Source organism: Acomys russatus, chromosome 6, assembly GCF_903995435.1.
Source record: "Acomys russatus chromosome 6, mAcoRus1.1, whole genome shotgun sequence".
Classification (NCBI taxonomy): Eukaryota; Metazoa; Chordata; class Mammalia; order Rodentia; family Muridae; genus Acomys; species Acomys russatus.
In genome coordinates, this window is record NC_067142.1 from 63,165,444 (window position 1) to 63,193,154 (window position 27,711).

The 27,711-nt window shown below is 47.7% G+C and overlaps 1 protein-coding gene across 1 annotated transcript in view; it reads right to left on the reverse strand.

The window, feature by feature from the left end:
* Positions 1 to 767: 767 nt before the first annotated feature.
* The window catches only part of Uck2 (uridine-cytidine kinase 2), a 65,556-nt gene continuing 38,612 nt past the window's right edge, over positions 768 to 27,711 (reverse strand). Inside the window, exons 2-7 of the mRNA XM_051147785.1 lie at positions 14,930 to 15,089; positions 14,066 to 14,162; positions 8,744 to 8,886; positions 4,032 to 4,129; positions 1,542 to 1,590; positions 768 to 1,058 (exon numbers count right to left, since the gene is read on the reverse strand). Of these exons, the coding sequence (XP_051003742.1) occupies positions 919 to 1,058; positions 1,542 to 1,590; positions 4,032 to 4,129; positions 8,744 to 8,886; positions 14,066 to 14,162; positions 14,930 to 15,089 (687 nt within the window). The 3' untranslated portion in view covers positions 768 to 918. The remainder of the gene's footprint in view (positions 1,059 to 1,541; positions 1,591 to 4,031; positions 4,130 to 8,743; positions 8,887 to 14,065; positions 14,163 to 14,929; positions 15,090 to 27,711) is intronic.

A 27,711-nucleotide genomic window follows, 5' to 3' on the forward strand; every position in this document is an offset into this window, starting at 1 on the left:
TCCAGGCAACTGACCACTCACTTCCTTAGGAGACAGTTTACCTTTAACGTCTCCAAGGGACACAGTCCCACGCCCTCCCTCCTGCTCTCTCTTTTCAGGCAGGATGAGGCCCTATAAAATCTCCACCAGGCCAGCAGACAGCTCTGACTCCCTGAGAAACAGAGACAGCAGAGGAAGGAAGGCAGCAAGAGCCGGAGTGAGGCGAGAAGAAACACAGACAGACTGATCCTCCTCAGTGGGCGGGCCTCTTCCCTGAGATTGAGTTTTTGAATAGAGATCATACTAGAAAGACAAAAAAGTCTCTCTCTCAACTCCAGTTTCAAGGATGTGGCATCTGACAGGGGACTTTGAGGGTTGAGTGGCATCCCCAGCAAGGCCCATGGTGCTGAGAGAAGGGAAGGGACACCAACCAATCACCTGCCCAGCTCCCGCGGTTCTCCAGATGCCAGAGCTTAGAACCCTGCTGGGTGGGGCTCCGGGCCCAAGACCCACGCACAGGTTCCTGCAGAATACTTATGGCAAACAACTTTACAGTATTTGTACATTTACACAAAAATAGATCCTTTCTTTATATATATATATGTATGTATGTATGTGTGTATTTATAACTGGTTACATGTTGGATTCATTATTAGGCATCACCAGTAGTAGTTGGCACAGTTTGTCACTTAAGCTCAGGGTCAAGCTCTGTTTGATTTGTTGTTCCAAAGTACAAAAAAAAAAAAAAAAAAAAAAAGAGAGAGAGAGAGAGAGAGAGAGAGGAAGAAGAAGAAGAAGGAAATCAAGGCATTTCATCTCCGTGGTGTTTTCTTAAATACAGTAATTTCACGGGAGGCATATGTACAGATGACCAAAGCCTCTCGACCCCTCCTGTGTCTTAGAGCTGGGGGGCTGGGGTTTGGAGACAGGGCACGGGGGTCAGTGTGGCCGGCTGCTGGACTCTGACGCGTGCCTCTTGCGTGAAGGGGTATAGCCGTTGAGATAGCCGTTGGTCTGCCGCTTCGAGAGCCCTCCATTGAGGATGTCCTGGATGTGCTGCACGATGAGGTTGATGGCCACTGCGGGACAGAGACCAGCGGGGTTAGGGACAGTAGCGAAAAAGGGCACGCAGACAGGGCCCTGAGAACACCGTCTGGGTGCACCGAAGGGCACACCGGAAGCAGAGGCAAAGACTTCTGGGAAAGTGGTCCTGGCCCTTGAGGGCGAGTCTCACAGATCATTTTTCAATCAGTTCAGGAAGGAAGTCTACCTTCACTGAAAGTCGGTCCTGGATATCAGGCATCCAGGTGACATTACTGGGTGATAGCTAAAGGGAGTCTGCAGCCCTTTATTTTCTACTGGAGATTCCTTGAGTATGTCTGTCCCCAAGCATGGATATACATATGAACAGGGACCTGTTCCCAAGAATAGGTATGTAGACAGAGATACTTTTCTGACTCTTGTCACAGATTACAGGACCCCATACGACCACGTTGCACCCGTATTGTAACTTATGTGAGTAGAAGGTATTGCCCACAGGCAGACACCCCAATGGCACTCACCAAGATTGTCTGCACCCCGAGGAATGATCACATCGGCGTATTTCTTTGTCTGTGGAGACAGATATTTACAACACATTAATGGGGTGTTCAGGGACCAAACTTGAATCCCTCTCCAAGGGCACAAGGGAAGGGCCACCATGCCCCTGGCAAACAGAAGGGCCACTCTGCCCCTGGCAGCAGCTTAAGGCTTTGAATGCAATTCCTGGAAAGGTACCTAGAAACAAGGAGAGGCCTAAGGAAGTTTCCTCATGGCGAAAAGGTAAATGGAAGGAAGAGGATGAGGAAGAAATAAAGGCTTTCATTTGTCAATGAGGGAAAATGGTCCCCACTGAGCGGTTGACTCAAAACCAACCATCATCCAATGCTTGCCTGAGGTTCATGCCCAACACCTCCTTTATATCCTCACTAGAACACACCAGCTCTTCCTTGAGTTTGTGTCACTAATGCCTAATGGGGAACCTGCAGAGAACACAGTCTCTAAATCCACACATGGTAAGTGTCTCCAACACTAGAATACTATTAATTAGAAAAACCCAAACTTAAAGGGCTGGGGATGTAGCTCAGTGGCAGAGCTCTTGCCTTGTATGAGCCAGACCCTTGGTTCCGCCCCCACCACTGACAAAATAAAGCAACAATGGCTACAAATTTAAAGGGGACCCATTCACCTCGGGTATTAAGCAGCCTGAAGAGCGACACTGTTCACACCCAGCCCTCAGAGACAGCCAGGCAAGGCAACACCTTCCTGGTGACCAGCTTCCCGCCTCTTCTATCCTTACAACATTTTACAGAGTGAATTTTTAAAATGAAACCATGCTTCTTTTGTATTTTGTATTTTGTTTGCGTACTGAGATTCCGTGGGCCATCCTGAAAGTATGCATGTCCCGGAATATGCCCCCAGTTTCTCACAGCTAAGCCAGGAGGAGCCCCTTGCACGCCTGAGTACCCTCACTCCTGACAACTGCTGACTCGCAGCACGCTCAGCCTCAGAGCTTAGACCTTTCTCAGGTCCTAAGTATGGGAAATGAACTTGGTCTTCCCTCAGCAAAGAGTGGCTGGACAGTGGGACTGAGCACAAACATCCCAGAAAACACTTGGCCAGAACCTTCAGCTGAGTGAACAGCACAACAGTGTCAGTGGTTAGTGAATTCCCTCACCACTGTTCTCTTAGCAAGCCAAAAAGAGTGGGAAGGTTCCCAGGTAAAAAGATAAAAAGAATTTCATAGCCCCTCAGCCCTGGGAGCCCTTTCCCAGAAAACCTGATCTTGTAACCTAAACTTCAGAAGAACAGGGGGACAGTGGGGGGGGGGGGGCTTCCAACTTATTCAGGCTGACTCTGAAAGCCCACTAGTCCCTAACCGACTTAAAACTGAGGATTATCTTTTCCAGAAAAAGAGAAAAAGTAGAAGGCATTTATTAGCATGAAAAGATAAACCCGCCTGTCCTTAAGATGTCCCAGACACCACTCTTCCCAAATGACCTCACTCTAACTTGCCTAAGTCCCAACTTCCCCCTCCCGTAATTATAGTAATGGAGGCCTGCTTTGCCAGACCTGAGCTTGTGTTGCTTAAGCTGGGAGGGCAATGAGGAAGCCTCTCCTGAATTACACACTTCTTCCCAAACCAACTGTGTTCCTTCTGTGTCTTCTTCCCTTCCCGCCATGTCACATCGCACCTTGGGTCTCTGGCAACCTCCCGTCACGTGCCCCATTTGGTCTTTCCTGAGGAGATGTGTCTCTCTGGCTGATTATACCCTGAGAGCCATTCCCCTTGGGGTCTCAGGAAGGCGTCTCACAGGGAACTCCCAGGTTCTCCAGAGGGGGACACAGCTGTCCATGGGTGGGTGGTAAGAAAGGAGTCCAGCATGGCCCAACACTTCCCAAATCCAGAGGTCAAGAGGCAGCTGCAAATGAACCACCTGTGGCAGTGCCCTACCCCTACCCCCACCCCAACCCTGACCTTCTGAGGCCTCCAGCTGTCTGAGGTCTATCTTGGAGGTGAGCTAGCTTTAGGTAAAGTCTGACAGCATAACCCTCCCAGGCAAGAAATGCAGGTCATGCTGGGAGACACACAAGACTAGGGTAAGCTTGAAGGGGAAAGAAGGATGGCCACACAGACCCTGTTCATCTGATGGTCACTCTGAGAGTGAGATTCAAGTTGGAGAGAGCCCAGCAACCTACATGCTTTAGATAGTATCGCTGAGGAGCTAGAGAGATGCCACAGCAGGTAAACGCTCTTGCTGCTCTCACAAAAGACCCAGCATACACCTGGCAGCTAACAACATCTATGAACTCCAGTTCCAGAGGATCCCACATCCTCTTCTGGGCACTGCATGCATGTGGTGCAGGAGCATGGACAATCACAGGCAAAAACATAAAATAAAAATAAATAAACCTTAAAAAAAATAATAATAAAATAAAAATAATAAAAAAAGCAAGATTAAACCATTAAGTATCAAGACATTTGTTTAACAGAAACAAAGAATGCAACTCACTGGCAAGCAGAATTCCTCAAAGGCAGGCTTCACGAATGTAATGTACTGCGATAAAATCTGCTCAAGGTCCCGTCCTCTCTCGCTGATGTCCCTCAAAACTGTAAGAGAGGGAAAAACAAAAGTCAAGAAAGCAGTGCATAAGTAAGGAGACCCGACTTCGGCTGACTGAGAAGTCGGACTCCTCAGAGCTCTGACCTAGGAGGGATCAACAACGGATTCAGAAGAAACAAGTGACGTCAAGTCTCCCTACTATCAAGTCCTACTACAGTGTGTCCCTAATAAAAGGCTGCCTGGCCAACACTAGCAGCTTTTGTGTTTCAAGCAAACACAATTTCGACGTGAACGAGAAAAGAGCAGGGCGTCCAGGTGAATCCTGACAACACGAAGCAGTGGCAGCCACCTACAGAATGTTCCCTGTGTTCCCAAGTCCAGCAACCCATGCTCTGGGGTCAGGTAATCACCCCAAACACGTGCACACACGCACAGAGACTCTGTGTGTGTGTGTGTGTGTCTGTCTGTCTGTCTGTCTGTCTGTCTCTACCCCCCCCCCCCCGACCCCTACCCCACCCCCGATCTTGGGTGGGAATACCAGTGGTGGGGAAGCCCTTTCTGCTTACCTTGAGCACAGAAGTTTATAAACAGAAGATTCCTCAGTGACAGAAGCATACTGGGCAATGGTGAGCTGGAGCAAGGAGTTAGCCCAGATGGACCTAGATTTACCACCTTCTACCATCTACCATCTTCCCTTGGTCCTTTCTAGGGGAAGGGCCTGCAGCAAACACTTTTTAAAACCTCGCCTTAAGAGCCAGGCCCCCTTGGTTCTGCCACTGTGCCCTGACCTCCCTAAGCCTGTTCCCCGTGGAGCAGTGGGCTAGGAAGCAGCTCCAGGAGCTCCTGTCAACCTCAGTGCTCCATCTCCTGGGCTAGGAAGCAGCTCAGGAGCTCCTGTCAACCTTAGCACTCCATCTCCGCACAGCTGCCACTTTAAGGCTGATTGTCAAAAGCTGTTGTTTCTCACCTGTTTCTCCAGGTCACCGCATCAGGTCACCATACCGCTAAGTAGTCGCGTGTGTGCAGCGTGCGCGTGCTTCTGCACTCAGGAGCTTGTGCCTGCCCTGAGAGCCCTCGCTGCCAGGTTTGTATCACAAGGCATGCTTTTCAGGAAGGTCCTAGGTTTAGCACCATGGAAAGTTTTGCCCTTCTCCCTACAGCATAACCCACACAGACCTTCTGCTGCCAACAGAGCAAGCCTGGTAACTTCATCTGTTATGAGAGAAGCCAACAGGTCACGCAGCAAGCTCTAGAGGGAAGTGACACAGCAAGACTGCTTGGCTCTCTTGATCTACTGAGTACGGACCTGGAGGAAAGTGACCTAGATTTGAGTCCTGTCCCCAGAAAACCCTGCTCCTGTGACCTTACACAAGTGACTTACCCCCTTTACATCTTCATTTCCTTAAACAAAAAGTAGACAAAGAGCATCTATCTTATTTATAATTGGGGGAGGGAGAAATCTCATGGATCCTAGGCTGGCCTTGAACTTACGTACCCTAAAGAGGACGACCTTCAACTCACACTCCTGCCTCTAACTCATGAGAGCTGGGATTACATGTGTGTGCCACTGTGCTCAGTTTTTACGCAGTGCTGGGGGAAGAGTCCCAGAGTCTGTGCAGGCAATCTCCAAATGGAGCTACATTCCCAGCCCTGGTAAAGCTGTTAGTTAAGATAACGGAAGTACAGAAAACCTGCGGTATGGCGGCTGGCACACATTATGTTGAAGAAGCCAGCCCTCCCATGACAACTGCAATGCTGGCACAATCTGGAGGAGGGCAAAGGCCCACCCCTCACAGGAAGAGCACTGGACAGGAGTGACAAGGTCCAGGAGAGGCCAGCAAGACACAAACACACACAATAGGTGTGTTTAAAAGGGACAAAGGGGAAAGAAGACCCACAAAGAAATGGGTCCCAGACACTGGGAACATGCAATAACTGAAAAAGCAATGTCACCGAACTCCCTGAGAGCCTTCAAAGAAGTTGTCACCTTAAACAGAATAGGATGGCCCCACAGCCAAGGGCGTGCCAGGGCCAGCCAGGTCACTGCATTCGAAATGCCATGCTCCTTGGGTACTGCCAGGAAACAGAGCCAGGCAAAGTCAGAGTAAGATCTTGGCACAAACCGGAAACTCCAGAAAACCAACACCCCTGTCCTAGCTCAGCCCAGCCTGAGCCCCACACACGTGCTGGGGCAAAGGAATGGTCAGGAAGCTACAAGTTTGCCAGTTCCTTGCCTGGAGTGCTCTGTCAGCTCTAAATGCCCATGCCCCATTTCTTCTCGGCCCTGGTGCTTAAGAGGAAGGAGCAGAGAGAGAAGCGCTCAGTAAACACAACCACTGAGAGTACGAGCATCTAGGAGGGCCTGGCACTGCGGGATTCCAAGACCAATTCCTCGCTTACTGGTGTTTTAGAGTCATAAGCCTAGAAGGCTATGAAACATAGGTGCAAGCAATGTACTTGATTCCATCAGCAGGCTCTCCAGCTCTGTATCTGCTACTGTTAGACACCTCACCCTGCCTCACAGCACCCTGTACCCCAAGCATATGCCAAACACGTTTTTTGTGTCACACCTGGATGTAAGAAAAACCCCACAACTCTACCAGGAAAGGAGGGGGTTGGCAGACAGGGACTTGTAAAGATACATCTGAAATGAAGAGGCAGTGGCCTGCCCATACAGCAAGGGGCACAGGCAAAAAAGAAAAAAGAAAAAAAAAAAGGCCAATACTTGCTCTATTTACAAGCACCCCAAACCTGGCTCTAATTCCCTAGAAGTTATCTTTTTCGCTCTCCTTTGAGGTCTCTCCAGGATTGAGCCCACCAGCTAGACTAGTGAGGCAGTAGGACACACACCCCTGGGGTCAGAATCTCGGAGCCACCCACCTCTCCAGAAGTCAGATCTGACACACAGCAACTGTCACCTAGCGTGCCTCGAGGCACTGTCCCTGCATTATCTAATCTGTCCCTGGAGGGCCAACACCCTGAGGGTTGTGTGATAGAAAGGTTCAAAGAGGTTAAAACAGTTTGCCCGAAGGCACAAATCGGAGAGTCAATGAAGCCTGAGTCTTGGCTCATTTCACCTGGCTTTGAATTTTTCATAAATATACCATGCTGCCTCTTCAACTTGGCAACCATCGGGGACAGTGAACCGCCAAGTGAGGAAAGACCTGGGCTTATGGTAAGGCGACAAGTCAGGCACTGGGTCAGATGCATGGAGGTGGGGAGGCTCCATAAAGAAACACAAGGGGGCTGGAGAGATGGCTCAGTGGTTAAGAGCACCGTCTGCTCTTCCAGAGGTCCTGAGTTCAATTCCCAGCAACCACATGGTGGCTCATAACCATCTATCATGAGATCGGGTTCCCTCTTCTGGTGTGCAGGTGTACATGCAGGCAGAACACTGTATATGTAATAAATAAATAAATCTTTAAAAAAAAAAAAGAAAGAAAGAAAGAAAGAAACACAAGCCTGGGGGATCCCTAGTGTCACCAATGTCACAAAACTAAATGGGGGACCTGCCTGCTGGAACTAATGCCATGTCTCTCCTGCCCGTTCATTTTGTTGCTCCCCATGTGGGGTTAAGTGTGGCTCCAAGTGAGCATGTTTCTCATTGTACCTTAGCACAGGGAACAGTTCTGCTGGCTCCATTAACAACTCTTGCCAAATATTATACTATCAATCTATTTACGAGATTGTCCAATAGATCACATATTTACCTACCAGGATCTGTTTTGTTTGAAATAGGGTCTAAACTGGACTTGAAGAGCTAGGTAATTAAGGCTGATCTTGAACTTCTGATCCCCCTACCTCTACCTCCCCAGGTGTATCGCTGGTATAGGACAAACACCTGTTTATGTCATGCTGGGGAATCGAACTTAGGACTTCATAGATGCTGGGTAAGCACTCTAACCACTGAGCTGAGCTGTATCCCTAGCCCACCAAGCTACTTCCTAATGTAATGTCTTCTTTCTCTCCCTCCCCACCCCCTCTCTCCCGCCCTTGTGTATCTGTACAGATAATGAGCATTTTCTCCAGCTGTCTGCACCACAGTCCCACCTCACCCCTATCACCCTCCTCCTCCTCCTGGTTCTCCTCCTCAAAGCCTCCCAAGTGAAAGCAAATGGCTCAGTATCCTGCAGAGCTCAGACTCTCTCCCAGTTCTATGGCTTCTGAGAATGCACAGGCTGAACACAAACACAGGCATACCCTCAAGAAGACCCACTGGGGAATCTGATCCCAGGGATGGAATGAGAGCATGCAGCAGACGGTGGAACAAGTCACCCGACACTGCAGGCACAGTGGGTCCCTGGCCCCAGATGCCCTACAGTTACTTCCAAGACCAAGGCGTTTTTTCTTGATACTGTAATGGGAAAATAAAAAGACCTGAGCATTTAAACTGGACTATTCCCCCAATGAAACTAGATGTACAAGCCTTTCTTTATCTGAACAGTAAAGTTGACTAGTCCCTTCATAAATGTCACAACCATTGATGAGCAGGATGTCCCAGGGTTGGGCTGATACAACTGGACTGGGTCACAGGGCCACACAGCTGCATTAGGAAAGGCCCAGGCTTCGAACTCAGGGGAGGCTCATGCCTCTCATGGGCTCCCAGCTATCTGCTTCCAAAGTGGCCACCAAGCAGGCCACCTGAAGCCTACAGGACGCACCTCTGCGAGAGAGACGGGTGTCCGCATCTGTGTCCACGAAGAGTTTCATCTGGAACAGGTCTCGGACCTCCTGAGAGTAGAAGGCCAGGATCCCTTCGAAGAGCACCACATCCGCGGGGTAGATAGTGACTGTCTCCTCTTTCCTGCAGAGCACAGAGCAGTGATGGGACTGAATGGCCAGGGAGCCGGGACAACCGCAGGCTGAGAGCATCCGCAGGGTTCTCTCCTGCTATACAGACCTACAAAAGGACAGGGGCGTGGCTCCTAGCCGAGGCCTCAAGCCACTACCACACAGACAGGGAGGTAAGATGGCTAGGACAAGCTCTTCTAAACTTTTGTCATAAAGCAGAAAGACTAGGCAACTGCCATTCTTTAAATAAAATAAACAGGTTGAAGAATACAGAGAAGAAAAGTGTGATGCGTTCTAGCTTCTCTGAAGGCATCCGCAGGAATACTGTCATGCCTGGCACTTCTGCAACGGAGCATTATGAGCTTTTAAGAATCAGATAGTCGCTGGGCATGGTGGCGCATGCCTTTAATCCCAGCATTCGGGGGAGGTGGGGACAAGAAGATTTCTGTGAAGTTCAAGGCTGGCCTGGTCTACAAAGTGAGGCCAGGACAGCCAGGACTATTACACAGAGAAACCCTGTCTTGAAAAAAACAAAAACAAAAGCAAAACCAAAAGAAGAATTGGATATTCAGTTCTTGCTGTGTAATTTCTAACCACTCCTCCATACCTTAGGCAATTTAAGAGGAGGAAAGAGCCAAGAGGAAGAAGTAGGAAGGGAAAGGAGGAGTTCTGGAGGGCGGTGAGATGAGTGAGAAAGCACTGGGTGTAAGCTGTCACTCTCTTCCCAGGCCCACATCCTTACTGACAGATGGCTCATTCACTCACAGGCTGGGCAGCCCAAGGTAGATCCTAGTGTAAACACAACTTTTCAAAAAGCCAAACAGGGGGACAAATAGCATAATGGTCATGGGGTGCAATTCACAAAGACAGGGCTGCTTGGGGCTCCTCTGTCACCCTGTCCCCCTGTCCCCTTCAGTGCATTCTCAGCCTTTGATAAGACATCTGCCCAACAGCTCTTTACTGAGTCCTAACCTCTGGGTTAACACCGCAAAGTTCGACTCCCTAACCCAAGTGGGCTAACAGTAAGTTTCTTTTCCTTTTCTTTTAGATTTATTCATTTATTTAATGTATTTTGAGTGCTATATCAGCATGTACACCTGCAGGCCAGAAGAGGGCATCAGATCATATTACAAATGGTTGTGAGCCACCATGTGGTTGCTGGGAATTGGAACTCAGGACCTCTGGAAGAGCAGGCTGTGCTCTTACTGGGAGGTTGGCAGAACAGCTCACTGAAGAGAAGGATGCTGTCCTCCCTCAGTACCTTCCCATTCCTTGGGACTGTATCTGAGTGTCAAGTGGGCACCACTGCCTCCTCTGTGCAACCTGGCTGAAGCTCCTTTCCAGGACACTCCTTTACAGCCCTTCCTCCCCCCTTTACACTGCTCCAAGGGCCCTTTTCTTCCCCCGGCTGTATTCTAAGCCCTTTTCTGACCTTGAAAGTAAAGCCATAAACTGGGGTATCTCACTAGCTGGATGCCCAATTTCCCTCTAAGGCAGAAAACTCTAGTTGCCCAGATTTTTTTCTTCTGTGTGGATCCAAGCTGTATTGCTGACAAAGACTCAGAAGATGAAAGGGAAAACCCAATGTTCAAAAGATGGTAAAAGAGGGGCCAGAGACACTTTGCAAACACTCTAGAGGCTGGAAGCCAGATGTGGTGCTGTCTTGCACTTTTGCATGAGCCTCTACATCTGTTCCAGTGGCTGAGCTTGAGACTTGTTCTCTCTTACTGAGGGCTGCCCCTTTCTAAGTCATCGCTTTCCCAGCTCCCAAACTTCAGCATAACTCCAATTTCTACAGTGAGCTCCCTTGTCCCTGCACAAAGTTAGCATGATAGATACTTAGTGTTGACTTTCTCCAATCCCCCACACAGCAGGGACTGGTCCCCAGTGCAGACACTGAGGAGAGCACAAGGCAGACTCACCATGCACTTCACATCCCACTCGCCCTCTCTGTCCTCCTCCTCTACCTCAAACCTTGCCACACCCTCAAGTTCTGGGTTATGAGGAAGACATAGGCTATGTGTCCACTGCGCTGCTAAGGGCTGAGCCGTGTAGAACATGCAGAGGCAAGGACTAGGTTTATAATGACAGGAACATCTGGTAAGAGATCAACATACAAGCTGTAATTTCCTATTTTAAAAGAATTCGGCTCAAAGGAGAATGACACAAAGTAATCAGAAGGATGAAAAGCAGATGGGAAGAACTTTCTAGCAGCCCACAGATAAAGACATTTACTGAGCCACTGCAAGTCCAGGTACAAGAAGCCATGCCTGGGAACAAGCCATCTAAACAAGCTTGTGGTTGCAGAGCCCCAAGGAGACCCATATTAACCAGCTCTGAAGACTCATTTCTGGCCAACAAGAGTGAATACTCCCAAACTTATCCTCTCACTAGGGCAAGGAGAGTGAGCTCAGAATCTAATTATTTTTATTCTCTAGGCTCCCCACGGGAGGGGCTTCATCTTGATGGAGATGCTGTCTGGAGAGTGGGCGTTAACTTTGGGACATGCATCTGATGGCCTCAATCCCTCACACCTCTCCACACAATCCAACTGCAATTACAGCATGAGAGCAGAGAGATGTCGCTTTGTTCCTTCCCTGTCCTGCCTTTGGTCCTCCCAATGACAACTTTTTTAAGGAGCAAAGACTTGGAGATGTAAACCACCACAAACACACATGACCAAAAATATAAGCTCATCCTCTACAGAGAAAAAGGAAATGACCCAACCCTTCCACACAACTATTGTATCTCTTTTTAGACTAAGAAAGCAACAAATCTCAAATATTTTACATTGGTGTGGATTCTTGTGTATTGATAGAAATGAAAGGTTATATTTTTGCTACAACGTAACTACGTATATTTTTCCATTCTTGTTTAAGGTATTATACATATGCAACTCATTTTAAAATGTAATATAAAGTTCTAGTCCTTGAAAGCTACTATTGCAAACTATTTAGGATAACTAAGAATTAGTCATCTATAAATAATCAAACTTAGCCGGGCATGGTGGTGCACACCTTTAATCCCAGCACTTAGGAAGCAGAGGCAGATGGATCACTGAGTTCCAGACCAGCCTGGTCTACAAAGTGAGTCCAGAATAGCCAAGGCTGCACAGAGAAACCTTGTCTTGAAAAAGAAAAACAAAACAAAACAAAACAAAACAAAACAAAAATCAAACTTATAGTCTTATTAGGTACTAGTTTAGTTAATTACAAAAATAAGATTTATTTATCCTCCTATATTTTATTTACAAAGTTACTAGTTTCATTAGGTACTAGTTTAGTTAATTACAAAAATACGATTTATTTAGCCTCCTGTAATTTTGTTTATAAAGTTAAGCAAATAGAAAGTAACTAGAAACAAGCAACATTTGTCTAGTAAGAAATATTAAGATAACTCAGGAAGGCAGAAGCAGGAGGATCTCTGAGTTTGAGGCCAGCCTGGTCTACAAAGCAAGTCTAGGCCAGCCAAGTCTACACAGAGAAACCCTGTCTCGAAAAGAAAAGAAAACAAAGAAAAAAAAAAGAAAGAAAGAAAGAAAGAAAAGGAAAGATATACTGAGATAGATGGTCCTCAAACACTTCAGAGAGCTGCAGAATATGGCATTTAAGATGTTTTAATAATAAAAGGCTTTTCTGACAGAGATACTTCAGCATCTGGCAGCACCCCCCTTCTTCTCCAAAGATGATGATGGGCACCAAAGAACCTCCATATGGAGCTTACTTGAAATGGGCAAAGCTAGCCACTAGACCAAAATCTGCCCTTACCTCACCTGCTGAAAGCTTGCTGTCCAAACAGTGGACAAGCAAGATACCAACTTCACTGAGACAAGGTAGTCCAGTCCTTCAAAATTTCTTCTTCACAGAAAAGTCTGTCTGATAGTCTGGGCCAGAAGGCCAAAGACTGGATGTCCCACTGATACAGAGGAACCATGGGTGACTGTCCAGGCAGCCAGCTACCTCTGTCATTTCTATAGTTTTGGAAGCTTCTTTCTCTACACTTCCTGTTTACTTAGGTAAAATTTATCTTTCTTGGATCTCTGAGGGGGTTAAAGACTAGATAGGTATAGTCTTATTGTTTTCCTTGTTATCAGATACAAAAAGAAAACTCACAAAAGAAGTGTAAGTAAACACATAAAAACTTAAGTTGTAAGGATCTAAGAAAGTGTTTTAGGGTCTAAGATGTTTTAAAAGGTGGTAAATACAAGTTACAGTAAGAAAGTGATTTAGTTACAAAACTTTAACTCACCCAGATAGGATAGCTAAGTACGTTCTCTAAGGTTGCCAAAAACAAATGGAGGACATTGTAAATACAATTCTTACCTGATAGTTCTCCTAATTGTTCTTATTGTATATAGTTTATTGATGTTAGAAAAAAGGCCATTTATTGGACTAAAAGGGGGACATGTAGTAAGAGTTTTGGTTTCTTTAAAAACAACAACAACAACAAAAGTGATGGGCAGCTGGAGATGGCTCAGGGGTTAAGAGCACTGCCTGCTCTTCCAGAGGTCCTGAGTTCAATTCCCAGCAACCACATGGTGGCTCACAACCATCTATAATGAAATCTGGTACCCTCTTCTGGTGTGCAGGCATACATGTAGTCAGAATACTGTATACATAGTAAATAAATTTTTAAAAAAACCAAACAGTGTGTAAATATATTTTTGTTGTAATCTGAGGTGTGGGATATGGGCCACTTCAGTTTGTCCATAGCTGCTTCACGGCAAGTGACTACGATTTGCCTCATGCTCTCGCACAGGAGCATGGTTTTGCCGATTGCAGGTAGTTTCTGCCAAGTGTGTGAAAATTTGACAACTTTTCAGAGGATATATAAATGTTAGGGCCACAGAGGCAGGGTTGGCTATTGTTGCTTTTGCTGCTGTTGGCTGGTTGCAGTTTGTTGTGATTGGTTATGGTTTGTCAAGTAGTCGTGTACAGAGAGAATAAGAAATGGAATATCCTGACAACAAAGGTCAAACTTGCCCCCAAGGAAACCGGATGCCCCTGATCAGCAGGAAGCACTCCAAAGAGCTCTGTGCCTCCTTTCCCCTCTAGCCTTCTTTTTTGCCTACCTAGCATAGGACCAACTAGAAGCATCCTCATGAAAGCTAGGAACGAGGTGAAGTGCACACCTGGGATGCTCTAGGCTTCAGCAGCTAACAGCCAGCCTCTGGCCCAGCCTAGCTCACTTACCGCGAGTGGGAGACGAAGTCATACACAGGGATCTGGACTGTTTTTCCTTCGGTGATATCTTTGAGTGTTTTGAAGATGAGTTCGTTGTCAAAGGCATCTGAAGGAAACCAAGCTATTAAAACAGCTCTTGACTTTAAACTAAACTGTCCCTAAAAGTTGCAACAAATTTCACACCCAAAACCCACTGCCCCCCCAAAGCCGATGTGCACCAGTGCTAGAGTATGAACACTCCCTGGATCTTAAAACGGGGTGCGGGAATGAGTTCTGGCAAACTCAGCTATTTGTTTTCTGCTAACATTCCCTAACAGTGTTGACACGCCTACCCCCATCCCTCCTCAAAGGTCAGCTGGGTGCCCTGGGATTGGCACATGCTAATCAGAAAGCATACTCACGACTAGGAATGACCACAGGTCCCATGCCAAGAAGGGCTGGCTCCCAACAATGAGAAACCTAGACCATCTGAAGGAGCAATGTGTTGACCTAAGCCAGCCGCAAAACTCGTTTAGGGGGATCACATCGAGACAACTCCCATTTCCCTTCTTGCTGGTCACCAACCAGAACACATGGGCCGAGTGTGCACACATGGGGTGGGGATGCTACAGGCTGCTACACATCAGAAGGTAAAAGGACCAGTTGTGCATTTGCTCCTGGGGTTAGCCTATCTTTACCCAAGCTTACGTGGCTCGCCTTCGTTCAATATGAATTCAGTCAGCCCTCTGGAAAGCTTTTCAAAACCTATTCTTTCCTGTAAGTACATGAGAACCCTGCAAGGTGGTCATTAGGCCTCTACGGCGTAGACACGACTTGAGGAAGCAAAGCTCTTCCTCGTGAACACAAGCACTACCCTCTCCTCTCTCCACTCACCCGGGTGATCGAAGTTGAATTGGCCCTTCAGGGCTTTGGCCTTCTGCTCAGAAGTGAGGACTCGGTAGAAGCTATCCTGGCTCAGGATGACCACCTGCTTCTGGCGATGGTCCACCTCATTCTGCCCCAGGAGCTGCACGATCTTAGCACAGACGGAAGACTGTCAGGAGAGAAGACAACGGACAGGACAGGAGTAAGAGAAGGTGTGTGGGAGTGGCTGGGACAGAGGAAGTGCATGTCCCTAGTCTGGGTGGAGCCTGCCTGAAAAGGAGCGAAAGGAAGAAGGCAGCAGCTCTGCTAGGAGGACCAGCCTGCTGAAAGGAAGGCTCAAGTATCCCAGAGTCCTTTGCTCCCCCTCCTCAGCACACTACTACTCAGGGTACATAGTCCTAGAAGGTGTGGAAGCTGTGGCCCTACCTCATCTCCAAACACCAGTGAATGGAAACAGATGCCAAGTATTACACTCCGCCTTCCAGGCCTCTTGTGTAGAAACACAAAGGACACCAGAAAGCCCAACTGGTAAGCCGCTGACAGGCCAAAGAACAAAAAGTGACTACATAAGCACAGGGCACTCAGCCACGCGTGGTGGCGCACACCTTTAATCCCAGCACTTGGGAGGCAGAGACCGGTGGATCTCTGTGAGTTCCGAGGCCAGCCTGGTCTACAAAAGCGAGTCCAGGACAGTCAAAGCTACACAGAGAAATCCTGTCTCGAACAAACAAGCAAACAAACAGAAAAGTACCGGGCACTCAGACCCTACAATCTTCATCAGTGCAAGCAAGAGCCACACAGCAAGGCCTGGAATGATAGTTCAGTGGTTGATGAGCTTGCAGCTCTGCTGTGGATCCAAGTTCAACCCCCAGCACCCAAGTTGGGTAGCTCACAATAACCTCCAACTCCAGCAAAGCCAACAGCCTCTTCTGGCTTTCACAGGCATGCAGATACCCATGTGTACATATAAATACAAAGATAATAAAAACACACCAGAAGCACACTGGCAAGACGGTTCAGTGGGTAAAGGCGCTGGTCACCAAGTTTGAAAATCTGTGGGGGACCCATGTGGAAGAAGGAGAAGAATGAACTTCCACAAGTTGTCCTCTGACCTCCACGTATATGTACACACACACATGGACACACTAAAGAAAGATGTAATAACAAAACAAGAAGCAAGCGCCTTTAATCCGAGCACTCAGGAAACAGAGGGCTACACAGAGGAACCCTGCCTTTAAAAAAATAAAATTTTAAGGGGCAGGGTGTGTGAGATGGGGACTGGAGTGACAGAGTACTTGCCTAGAGTGTGTGGGGTCTGAGTGCACTCCTGTGCACTGCATATACAAATAAATATAAAAAATAAAAATGGTAAACTAGATAACATTTACACCAAATTAAAAATAACCATTAGCTGGGTATGGTAGTATACATCTACAATCATAGCGCATGGGAGGCTGGCAGAAGAATTAGGGCTAGCCTAGGCTACACAGTTAAAACCCTATCTTAAAGGAGCCAAAATCATAATTATTCTCTATTTCTGTGACAATCTGGGCTCCTGCCTTTTAACGTGACGTCATTTGGTTATTATGGCCTTAGACGATGAAACCCACTGGTACATGAGCTCAGCGGATGGTCAACACTAAGGTGAGGAAGGGGGCCATGATGCTGGGGCCAGGACTCTCAGTCCAGCCACCCAAAGCTGGGGGGTGCTCTGACAGACACCCTGGAACAGCTCACAGTATCTAGTGTTGTGTGTATCTCCATCCTTTGTTTTCTGTGTAGTGCTGGCTGTCCTAGAACTCACTCTGTAGACCAGGCTGGCCTCGAACTCACAGCGATCCGCCTGCCTCTGCCTCCTGAGTGCTGGGATTAAAGGTGTGCGCCACCACGCCCCTCTATGCCTCCATCCTTATGCTCTTGCCAATACCCACACACTGCGAGTGGGAAGAGGGGGGACTAGAGATGTAGCTCAGCAGTTAAGAGTACTTGATGCTCTTAGGCCAGCCTGGTCCACAGAGCTAAGTTCCAGGACAGTCAGGGATATACAGAGAAACTCTGTTGGGTGGCAGGTGCTGGGGGAGAGGGGGTATTTGCTGCTCTTGCAGAGGATCCAAGTTCAATTCCCGGACCCCACACAGTGGTTTCAACTATCATCTATAACTAGTTCCGGAGGATCTGACGCTACATGACCTCCCTGGGCACCAGACAAACATATTGTGTACAGACATACAAACCATTCATACTCATAAAGCAGATATATATATATGTATATATATATATCTCCTTGAATACTTTATTTTTAAAAAGTAGGAGGGCAAGCCTCCTGCACCTGTAAGCTGTTGTCTGAGTCTAACCAAATATGGGACCTGTTTGGTCTGATCTGAAGCTTCTGCTCAAATGCACGCTCTTCTCCATCTATACAGAGCTGACGAGGGTTTGGCCTCAGCTCCAATTTTCCCCACAGATTTCTTCCGCTTTCGGCAGACACTGGCAGCTCAGGCAGGTGGCGGGAGTGTCTAGCCGCAGTGCAGCATTAGCTCACAGTGTCGAATGTCACAGAATTTCATGTAACTAAAGGCAGGCGAGTGATGTGCGTATCAAAAGGAAGCGCCAATCGCATATACACGAGTTCTAGAGATGCTATGTTTTAAAGAACCCAGCTGTCGGGGGCCAGTCGCGCTACAGGCTGAGTGCTCCAGATGTGGCGCACAGTGGACTCCTTTCTCAGAGACTCTCACTGCCCCTAGGGAAGCTCCAAGTGTCAGCTAGTCTCCAGGACCCTCCAACTGACAGTTCCTAAAAGGGCAGCTGCTGAGCCTGCTGCACAGTTTCTGGCCTGAAGAAAGGCTTTCTGTCTAAAACTCATCCTCACACAAGAGATGGTTCACACAGCGCAGACGCCATCTGGCTGTTCTATTTCTAGCAGTGTGTCTTCTGGGACCTGACCCTTTAACATGCTCCTGGTCGGGTCCAATATTGCTATGGGGGTGGAGCACTGAGAACTGCTCTGCCTCTTTGCCACACTCCATGCAACCCCAAGTTGTACATGCTCTGGTGGCCCCACCCCTGGGAGGGTGGGAGGCTGGAGGGTGTCCCAGGAGGAATAGGAACAGAGTAGGGACTCTCACCAACAGCCTCACAGAGATACCCTGGCTAAGGGGCCACTCCGCCCAGCATGCCACAATCCCATCGAGTCGCCTGTCTGTCCTGTTCTGGGGGGTGGGGGTGGGGGATCACTTCAGAACCAGAGGAGGGAAGCCTAGCAACTGGTCAGTCAGGCTTAAAGGAGCCAAATAGTGTGTGTGCAGATTCATCACTTCCTTCCCCTCAGTTAACACTTGCCCTGAACTCAACTGACCCATCAGCTGGTGGTGGGCAAAGGCCTGACATGAAACAGTCATCTGGCCCCTTTGCTCTGGCACTGTGAGTGATACCACTTGCTCTTCAGTCTTCGCCTGTTACGATCACCACTGGGTTCTATGGCGTTCATCTCAAGAAGCAAACACCATGGCCCCCAGACATTACATCACTCCTTTGGGGCCAGGGGTGTTCCCCACATAACCCAGAGGCTCCAATTTACAGGCGTGAGAACATCAAAACACCCATAATTTCCCTTGGCCACAACTGAGAACAGAGTTCAAATCTGTTGGTTCTAAGAGGAGCAAACCAACCTTATGGCCACAAGAGCCGCGTCGACCAAATACTCCCCTGGAGTAGCTGGGAGCCCCATCTAGCCCTGGAGTGAGTGACCCAAACAACACATTGCTAAACAGGCAAACTAATTGTGCACTCAGTGAAATTCCCTATGCTACGAATGCATAAGAGTCTCTCTCCTGAACCCCATAAGGGTCTCTAGTACCCCCCCAAAAGAGGCCACAGATCATTCCAATAACGAGCCCAAGAATTCCTGGAGTTCAAGAATCCGTTGTGACTCAGCTTTTCTCCTTAGGGACTGGCAGGGCACAGATGGGGTGGTTAGTGGGGTCTCAATTCAGCAGAAGCCCTTCTCGTTAAACCCGGCATCTTAAGTATGAACCACTCGCTCCTTTTTTATCAATTATTCTCCTCCTAGATTCTATCCTAACAGACGCAAAAACACGTAAATACTTAATAGAGGTGGCTGGCTGTGTGTTCTGAACCTCAAGCCCTGGGCGTCAGCTGGGGACTGACACTCCCTGCCCTTCCTTGCTAATTCTGGTCTTAAGGAAAAGGCCCCTGGAATCTCCTTAAATAACTAAGCACCCTTCTTTTTGTTCCTCCTAGGTGAAGACTTGACAGCTTTAGCACCCACCGTGAAAACAACGAAAGATGGACAAAAGCTAAATAAAGTAAGTCTGAGAGTCAAGCAAGCATGCTATGTTTAGAATGTGTCCTCCAAAGTCATGCTGCAAATATCTGTGAATATGACAATATCAGAGGGTGAGGGCACTGGCAGGTATTCTACTGGGAGGTGTTTCTATTGCTGTGATAAAATACTCTCAGATACATAGATGGAAAGGGAGGGAGAAAAGGAGGGAGATAGATAGATAGATAGATAGATAGATAGATAGATAGATAGATAGATAGGCAGGCAGGTTTCTCAGATCCATCTGAGAAATAACATGGCCTCATTAACACTCCCAAAGAATACTGAGCACCAAGAATCATGCTGAGAATTGTACATACAGTCACTCTTTGACACCTCAATGGGATCAGCTCCAGGAACTACCCTAGACACCCAAACCCTGCAGATGCTCAAATCTCCTATGTAAAATGACATGGCATCTGCATATAGCCTCCAGTGGACTTTTACATCTCTAGATCTCCTATAATATCTACTGAAATACAGAAGCTACACGGCAGCTGTCATGCTGAGGTGTGGACACACTGAGTATAGGAACGAACGAACGAACACACACACACACACACACACACACACTTCCATCCAAGTTGATTAAAATATAGACGCGAAATGAAATTGCTGGCTAGTTTTATGTCAACTTGACACAAGCTACAGTCATCTGAGAAGATGGAGCCTCATTAAAGAAAATGTGTCTATATGATCAGGATGCAGGCAAGCCTGAGCAGCATTTTCCTAATTGATGTGGGGGACGGGACAGTCCACTGTAGATGGTGCTATCCCTGGGCTGGTGGTTCTTGGTTCTAAAGCAGACTGAGCAAGCCACGATGGGCAAACCAGTAAGCAACACCCCTCCGTGGCCTCTGCATCAGCTCCTGCCTCCAGGTTCCTGCCCTGCTTGAGTTCTTGTCCTGACTTCCTTTGAAGATATGGAAGTGTAAGCCAAATGAACCCTTCCCTCCCCAGGTTGCTCCTGGACATGGTGTTCCATCACAGCGATAGTAACCCTGACTAAGACACAGAACCTGTGGCTGACCCCTTAACCCTCAAACCAACCTATGACGTGGACGCCATTACCCTCTTATTTAATAGAATCTGAGTCACAGAAAGGCACAGAGACGAAGTGGTTTGGCCCATAACTACACAGTGGAAAAGCAGCTCGGATGAGCTGAGACTGGGTGGGTGCTCACAATCACCGCACACACTGGCAGGCCTGCTGCACTTCAGGGCGGATGGAGAGCACTATCTCCCAGGCGCCCCAGGACTCTCCGAACAGGGTGCAGTGCCGGTGAGTTTAAACCGGACACAGGAGGAAAATGCCGTCGGTTAGGCTCCGTACCCCTCCTTGCAGGTTCTGCAAAGCAGATGCTTGCCACGCCTCTTGGGAAGTTAATTTTTCTGATGAATACAATGAAGGGAAAGGTAAGCCACTGCGAGTGTCTACAATTAGCTCTTCTGCTTGAAAGGTATCTGAGCACATGCTTCAGGAGGCCCAGATTGCTGCTCCAGAACACAGGTGAGCCCCCATTGTGCGCTCAAGGGAAAAGAGTGGTGTGGAAGCTCATCACACACAGACGGCTACACCCGTGCTGGCCCCGTGCCGTGGACTGACGGGCCGCACTCAGGAGCCTCGGGCTAAGGAATGGCAGCTTTCCTATCCTTTTATGTAGCAATAAGCTAACAGCCATGAGTAAGTGAGGGAATACAGGGTGGTGCAAACACTATGGCTGAGACCACGAAAAAGAGATAGCAAAACACAGAGCGAGGGGAAACAGAAAAGCAAACTGGTTAGCAATACAAACTGGGGGGGGATGGGGGGGTGTGTGTTCTACGTCAGAAGACACTGCACATAAAACCAAAGTCTAGGGTCTTCCGGTCTGGTCACCAGCTGTGCAAATACAAACTCAGGGTCCCTGAGCAGGGTGCTTGGGATTCGGTGATCGTAGTACCCTCACTGTCGTTCTCTAGAAAGAAATGAATCATTTTAGCCTCCTCTTCCTCACCCTCCACCTGAACATGGAATCTGCTGTCGTGCTCACAAGGATGGGACCTGCCTGGGCTTGCTGCTAGCTTTGGTGAGTCTGCTGGGTGCAGTCCTTTCTGGGAGCTCAGAGCAGAAGGGAGGATCACACTGGAGGGTCAATAATCCCTGACTTGAGGACGCAAGTGGGCCTGACCCATTTCCTTCCCCTCATGCGTTGGGTGGTAAAACTCAATCCTCATACCTTGAGGCCAGGAGGGTACAAAAGCCCGCCCACTTGATATCACTTGGCTTCTTACACACAGGGAAGATGCCTATGATAAAAGTGATTTGCTGAGAAATGAGGAAGCTGGCTGCCACTCCTGTTTATACAGGTGGGGTGGGCCAAGAGAGGGTAATAGGGCAACTATGACCAAAGTGCACAGGGCACACCTATGCAAATCCACAGAGCCCGTGACTCTGTGCAACCAATATACTCTTATAAGAAAGGAAGATGAACGGATGACGCAGAGCAGCGGGGCCTCTGCAGACTGAAGGAGCGCATGGACAGTTTGTGTAGACACAACGGGACAGTGCTCAGCTGAACCAACCATGTTTCAGTCTGCTCTTCCACTCTAATGCCTATGCAAGCACTGGTGCCCCAAGACCCGCCCAGGAAATACTTATTCTCAATGTCCTCTTTCATTCTCATCCGGCATCTGTGCCTGATGCGCAAGCGCAGGCTACAGGGGAAGAGCAGCATGTGCCAAGCACCTGTCTCCCTGTCTCCCTCCCTCCCTCCTTTTGGAAAGCCTTTGTGCTATCTTTGAGAACAACTTATTACTCATTCTTCATAACTTCTGAAAAGATTTCAACTCCCTTATTGGCAATGGGCTCCCTAGGACGGCGATTCCTTACCAATTCTGTTGGGTGTGTCATCATTCATCGCCACCTCCAGGATTCCCCAAACTGCTCTGGAACCTCACCCTACATATAAAACCAGCTCATGTCTTAGAAAAGGCAAATCGCCTGAGTCTAAAGACAGGAAGTTGCTGGGAGTGAAGCATGAGGAACCTCGGGATAAGCAGGACTCTCAGGGCAGGCAGGGCCCTCCTGCTACTTAAACAGTGGGCGTGTCCAAACCCCCAGAGCACCGAGAGGGAGCCCTAATGTGAGCAATCGGGGTTTACTCATTATGCCGGACCACAAACAATGAATGTACCGCTCTGGAATATAGGGGAAATCTATACTTGTTCAATTGTTCCGTGAAACTAAAATTGTTTTTTTTTTAAAAGTCTACTTTAGCAAGAGAAATTAAATCGTGCAATTACTATATGTTCCTGCAACTGTACTCCAGAGAAATGAGAGCATGTTCCCAAAGAGTATGTGCGCAAATATTCATAGCAGCTTTATTGTTAGAATAGAAAAACTCTTGGTCCAGAGAACAGAATCTGTGGCCTAGGTGAATGCCTACCACTCCGGTTGGGCTACTTCTAATCACTTTGGCTCTGAGACCATTCCAAGGAAGGTGGGCTCACATTAAGCCATGAAAAGGAGAAAAGTGGAGTTAGTCCTTTTATGAGACAGAGCATAGCGCAGCAGAGTTCATTCAAGAAGGAAACAGCTCATTGACCGGCCAGTCTTTTAAGTTCAATCAGACCCCATCTTGAAAAACAGGGGTAGAGAGAGATCAAAGGAAGACACCCAATGTCAACCTTGGGCCTCCCACACACGCGTGCACACACACACACACACACACACACACACACACACACAACTTAAGTAACAATGAAGATCTTGTTACTGAGTGACTAAATTAACCTTAACCTTTAAAATATACTTCACCCCTAGATTTTCTTTCCATTTCCTAATCTTTTCTCCAGTTCATGTGGTTCCTGGATCCTGTTTGCCTTCCAAGATATCAAACAGGTCACAGGAGGACCACGAGAGGGCACCAATCCAGCAGCTCCCGTCCCTGAAAACAGGCCAGACCCACAGGGAGTGCAGAGAGCAAATGAGACCCGAGAGGCTGGTGAGGAGCTTCCAGCAAACACTTAAGAGTGCCAGACAGACTTGCAGCTGTGTGCCCCAGGAATCCATCCCGGCAGAGGCGCAGGCTCCGCTTCTAGCCCACTGGCTCGCAGGTGTGCACGAGAGGCCCAGGCCTTGGGTGACACTAAAGGAGCAGGAAACCAAGGCAAACATGAAAGACAGAGACAAAAGTCTTCTGCACAGTGCTCATCTTTAAGCACAGGTGCTAGTTCCCACTTCAGACCAGGTGTTCTACTGAGAGAGATCTTGCTTTCTCCAACCACACGAAATAGCTAATGTACACGTACGTGTACACACACACACACTAATATAATGGGGGAGGGGGTAGAGAGAGCACTCACACACAAAACACACACCAAAAAACTATATGCCTTAGTAAGATCAATGGGGGAGGTTTTGCCCACCTCCAAGCCTTTGATGAAATAATGCCACATACATAACTAGAGATGGAAAACTAAGAAAGAAACTACACTGTGTTTCTAATCTATCCTAGACAACTTCCTAAAATCTGCTCCCTGTAAATCACTGGTCCTGCAGGGTTCCCTCGGGAAAGCTCCCTCGTGTGTACTGTCAGTCCATATAGCACAGTGAGAGCTTAAAGCTCTCCTCCTACATTGTGTAGGCGAAACAAAAGCAAACAAGCAAACAAAAACCACCCTTGGCAGATACTGCACACAGCTCAGTAACACCTAAATAGCAGCTGACTATCTTCTTTCTTATAAGAAAATTCATCCTTTACCTAAAGTACTGAGAAAACCCAGCCTGTCCTCCCTAAACAAAGCTGAGACTCTGCCTGCGTTTTACCACAAACAAACACTAACTCAGAAGAGCTAAATTATACAGTACTTAGGAGACAAGGGAAGCGAAACACTGTAACACCGGGTTTGGAGTGGTGTGGGATATGACACCCAAAATGCAGAGAACCAAAGGAAATTAAGCTAAACTGGACTTCCTGAAAACTGGAAAAGTTTTTTGCAGAATACCACCCACAGAGTAAAAAGAAACCCTGTGGGGTGGAAGAAGTATTTGCATTCATTCACATGTTGCTTGGTGAATGATGTCCTAAATGCATAAATAAATAAATAAATAAATAAATAAATAAATAAATAAATTCTACTACAACAGCCAAAAACCTGATTATAAAACAGGTAAAATCAAGACCCAAATGGTGCTCAACACTGATCACTCCTGGAAATGCATATCAAAAACCACAAAGAAATAGCTTTTCACAAGTCAGAATGGCAAGCCAGGCGTGGTGGTGCATGTTAGGCAGGCAGGCAGGCAGGAGTTCCTGGCCAGCCTGGTATACAAAGCAAGTCCAGGACAGGCAAGGCTAACACTGAGAAACCCCATCTTGGAAAAAAGAAAAGAAAAAAAAAAAGAAAAACAAGCAAACAAACAACAACAAAAACAAGTCAGAATGGCAATTACTTTCAAGGGGGAAAATGTTAGAAAGACATGGGAAAAAAGGAAGACTTATGCACATGGCTCGTATAAAATGGTGGCAGCCACTGCAGACAATGGTATGATAACACCTAAAAATATTAATCATAAATTACCACATGATATAGCAATTCCACATTTGAATGTGGCCCCCAAAGAACTGAAGGCAGAGGCTGAAACGTGTACGCAATCCACTCATGTTCACAACATGACGTAAATGCAGTAACCAAGCCCATCTGTCACTGATGAACACAATGTGCGATACGTATACAATGGAACGCAGCCGTCAAGGATAACCTGTGCTATGCAAAATGAGAGACAATCAAAAAGACAAGAGGAGTGGTGCACGCATGTAGCCCCAGCACCCAGGGAGGCAGAGGCAGGCAGATCTCTGTGAGTTCAAGACCAGCCTGGTCTGCAAAGCAAATCCAGGACAGCAAAGAGAAACCCTGTCTTTAAAAAAAAAAAACAAAAAAACAAAACAAAAAGACAGATACTGACTAGTCCACACATTTCCATCCCTTTCTTTTCACTATTGTTGTCTTTCATTATTTGAGACAGGAATTTCTCTGTGTCACCCTGACTGTCCCAGAATTAGCTCTGAAGACCAGGCTGGCCTCACCACCGCCGCCAACATTTCTATCCTTTACACCAGCATCACCCTGGGTTCCAGGAAGCCTCCCTGGGTGAAAGAGGACTGGGAGGTGGGGCTGAAGGCAAGAGGAAGACAGCTCTGGAAACGGGCCAGGCAGCTGGACAGACGGACATTGTGCAACACCGGGGGTGCGCGAGGAGGAGAACCACACTCGAGGAAATGCTCTGTGGCGTCTGATCATGGAGAAACAAACCAGAAGTGGAATTCTGTGGTTACGCTACGACCCATCCTTCGGAGATCAAATTTAATTTGCTCACTCAGACACAGGCTAGTCTTCCAACTGGTGAGCTGTTTCTGAAGAGGCCTGGCTGAGATCGTGAATGTCTGCCAGCCATGTGCTTAACAAGCTTGAGGTTGGCATAAAGGACTACAAAGATCAAAGGGCAAACAGAAATGAACCCACATTCTAGTCTCCTCGTGTGGGGATACAAGCCGGACCACCCTCACGATGGTGCAGAATTTGAGTTTGTGATCCTAGTCCTATAGGCTCTAGCTGCGGACCCCTCTGAAAAGTAACACCTGAAGCTACTGCTGGCTGAAGGAGAGCTCATCTTTTAATCTTTCTCATTTTAGAACTGACTAACTCATTAACAAATGTTTCATTTAAAAAGAAGCCCACTGGCGTATGACCGGGTCCCATCTGAAGTGGGACTCACACAGTGTTGGTTTTTTGGTGAGCGCTGAAGTCCGGCACAGGCTCCTCTGTGCCAGTGAGTTTCCTTTTCCCAGACTTTGACATAAAAAACTCAACTCCCTCCCCACTACATTCAGGCATATGGTTCACTTCTGCTCCATTCCTCGGCTCCCTGCCACACACACATAGAACTGTCTACACAGCCCAGTTTGGAAAGGAGGAGTGGAGTCACGGGGGAGAGAGGTTCAGTAGAGCAAAAGTAATACAGGAACTCTATCCATCCTTTTACAAGGGGCTGCAGGGTGGGGGGCTGTGGAGGAGAGGGAGACAGACTGCACAGCAATGAAACCAGATGTGTGCCCATCCTCCTGGGAGAAAGGCAAGAGCGTAAGATGATGCTGGGATGATGCTTCCCAGTCTCTTGCTGTTGTGCCCACCATGCCTGCTGCAGAATCAGGAGCAGACAAGATATCAAGGCCTCATACTCCCACGCCCCACCTGAGCAACAGTGAGCCTGGGAAGCTCCCCTCAAATACTATCAGCAGTGGGCACCAAAAAGTCTACCCAGCAGCTAGGCTAGAGCGTAAACTCATCATCTTTTTAACCACTGAATTCCATTGTTCTAAGGAAATAAAAACAAACAAAAGTTTGCAGGGCTGGAGAGATGCTCAATGGTTAAATATCACTCGCCGCTCTTGCAAAGGATCAGGTTTGTTTCTGAACGCCCACACAGTATCTCACAAACCATCTTTAACTCCAGTTCCAAGGGATCTGACACCCTTTCAAGCTGCCTTCACAGACACAAGGAACATCCATGGTACACATATACAGGCAAACAAACAACTCACAATCATAAAATAAAGAATGTATTTATATACATAGATAAATACATAGGTGTACATATACACACACACACACACACACACACACACACACACACACACACACACACGTATGTCGCTTATGAAAACACCCACCACTGAATGAAAGCTAGGAGCACCTCCTCTGGTCACCAGCATCAGAGGCCATTAAATCTTTTATCCCTTCTTCATGCCCCCCACCCCAACCCTGACAGGGTTTCTCTGTGCAGCCTTGGCTGTTCTCAAACTCACCTATGGATAATGAAGGACGGCCATATATAAAAACCTCAATTTTGTCTAAAAGCAAAAATAAGTTCCATAGACATATGTATATATTATCTACACACATGAACTCACAGGGGGGCGGGGCTGGAGGAGGTGCTCATTAGGTAAGGGGTTTGCCATGTAAGCAGGGGAACCTAAAGCTGATCACCAGTACCACATTTAAAAAAAAAAAAAAAAAAAAAAAAGAGCATGGTAGCACACTGTAACCTCAGAGCTGGGCATGCACGCAGGCTTAGCATCTGGTTCCAATAACATCCACACTTACCCCACAGAAGCCCTTGGATTGAAAAAAATGTTCTCTTCTTTACGCAATCCTCTGCAGTCCCTAACTTAGACACATGGCTACCAGAAAGTACATTCATTGTCCACTAACAGCCAGTGCATTTCCCCCCAAACAGTTGAGTAAGAAACCTTTCTGGCCACTGATGTGCGTAGAAACCAGGGCACTGCACACTCTCCACGGTGGTGAGTCACACCCCAGCCATAACATCTCTTCAGATGCCCAGCTAACCCACACAGCTGATGGAGCACAGAGAGCCACCCAGCGCAGCAGGGAAGACAGC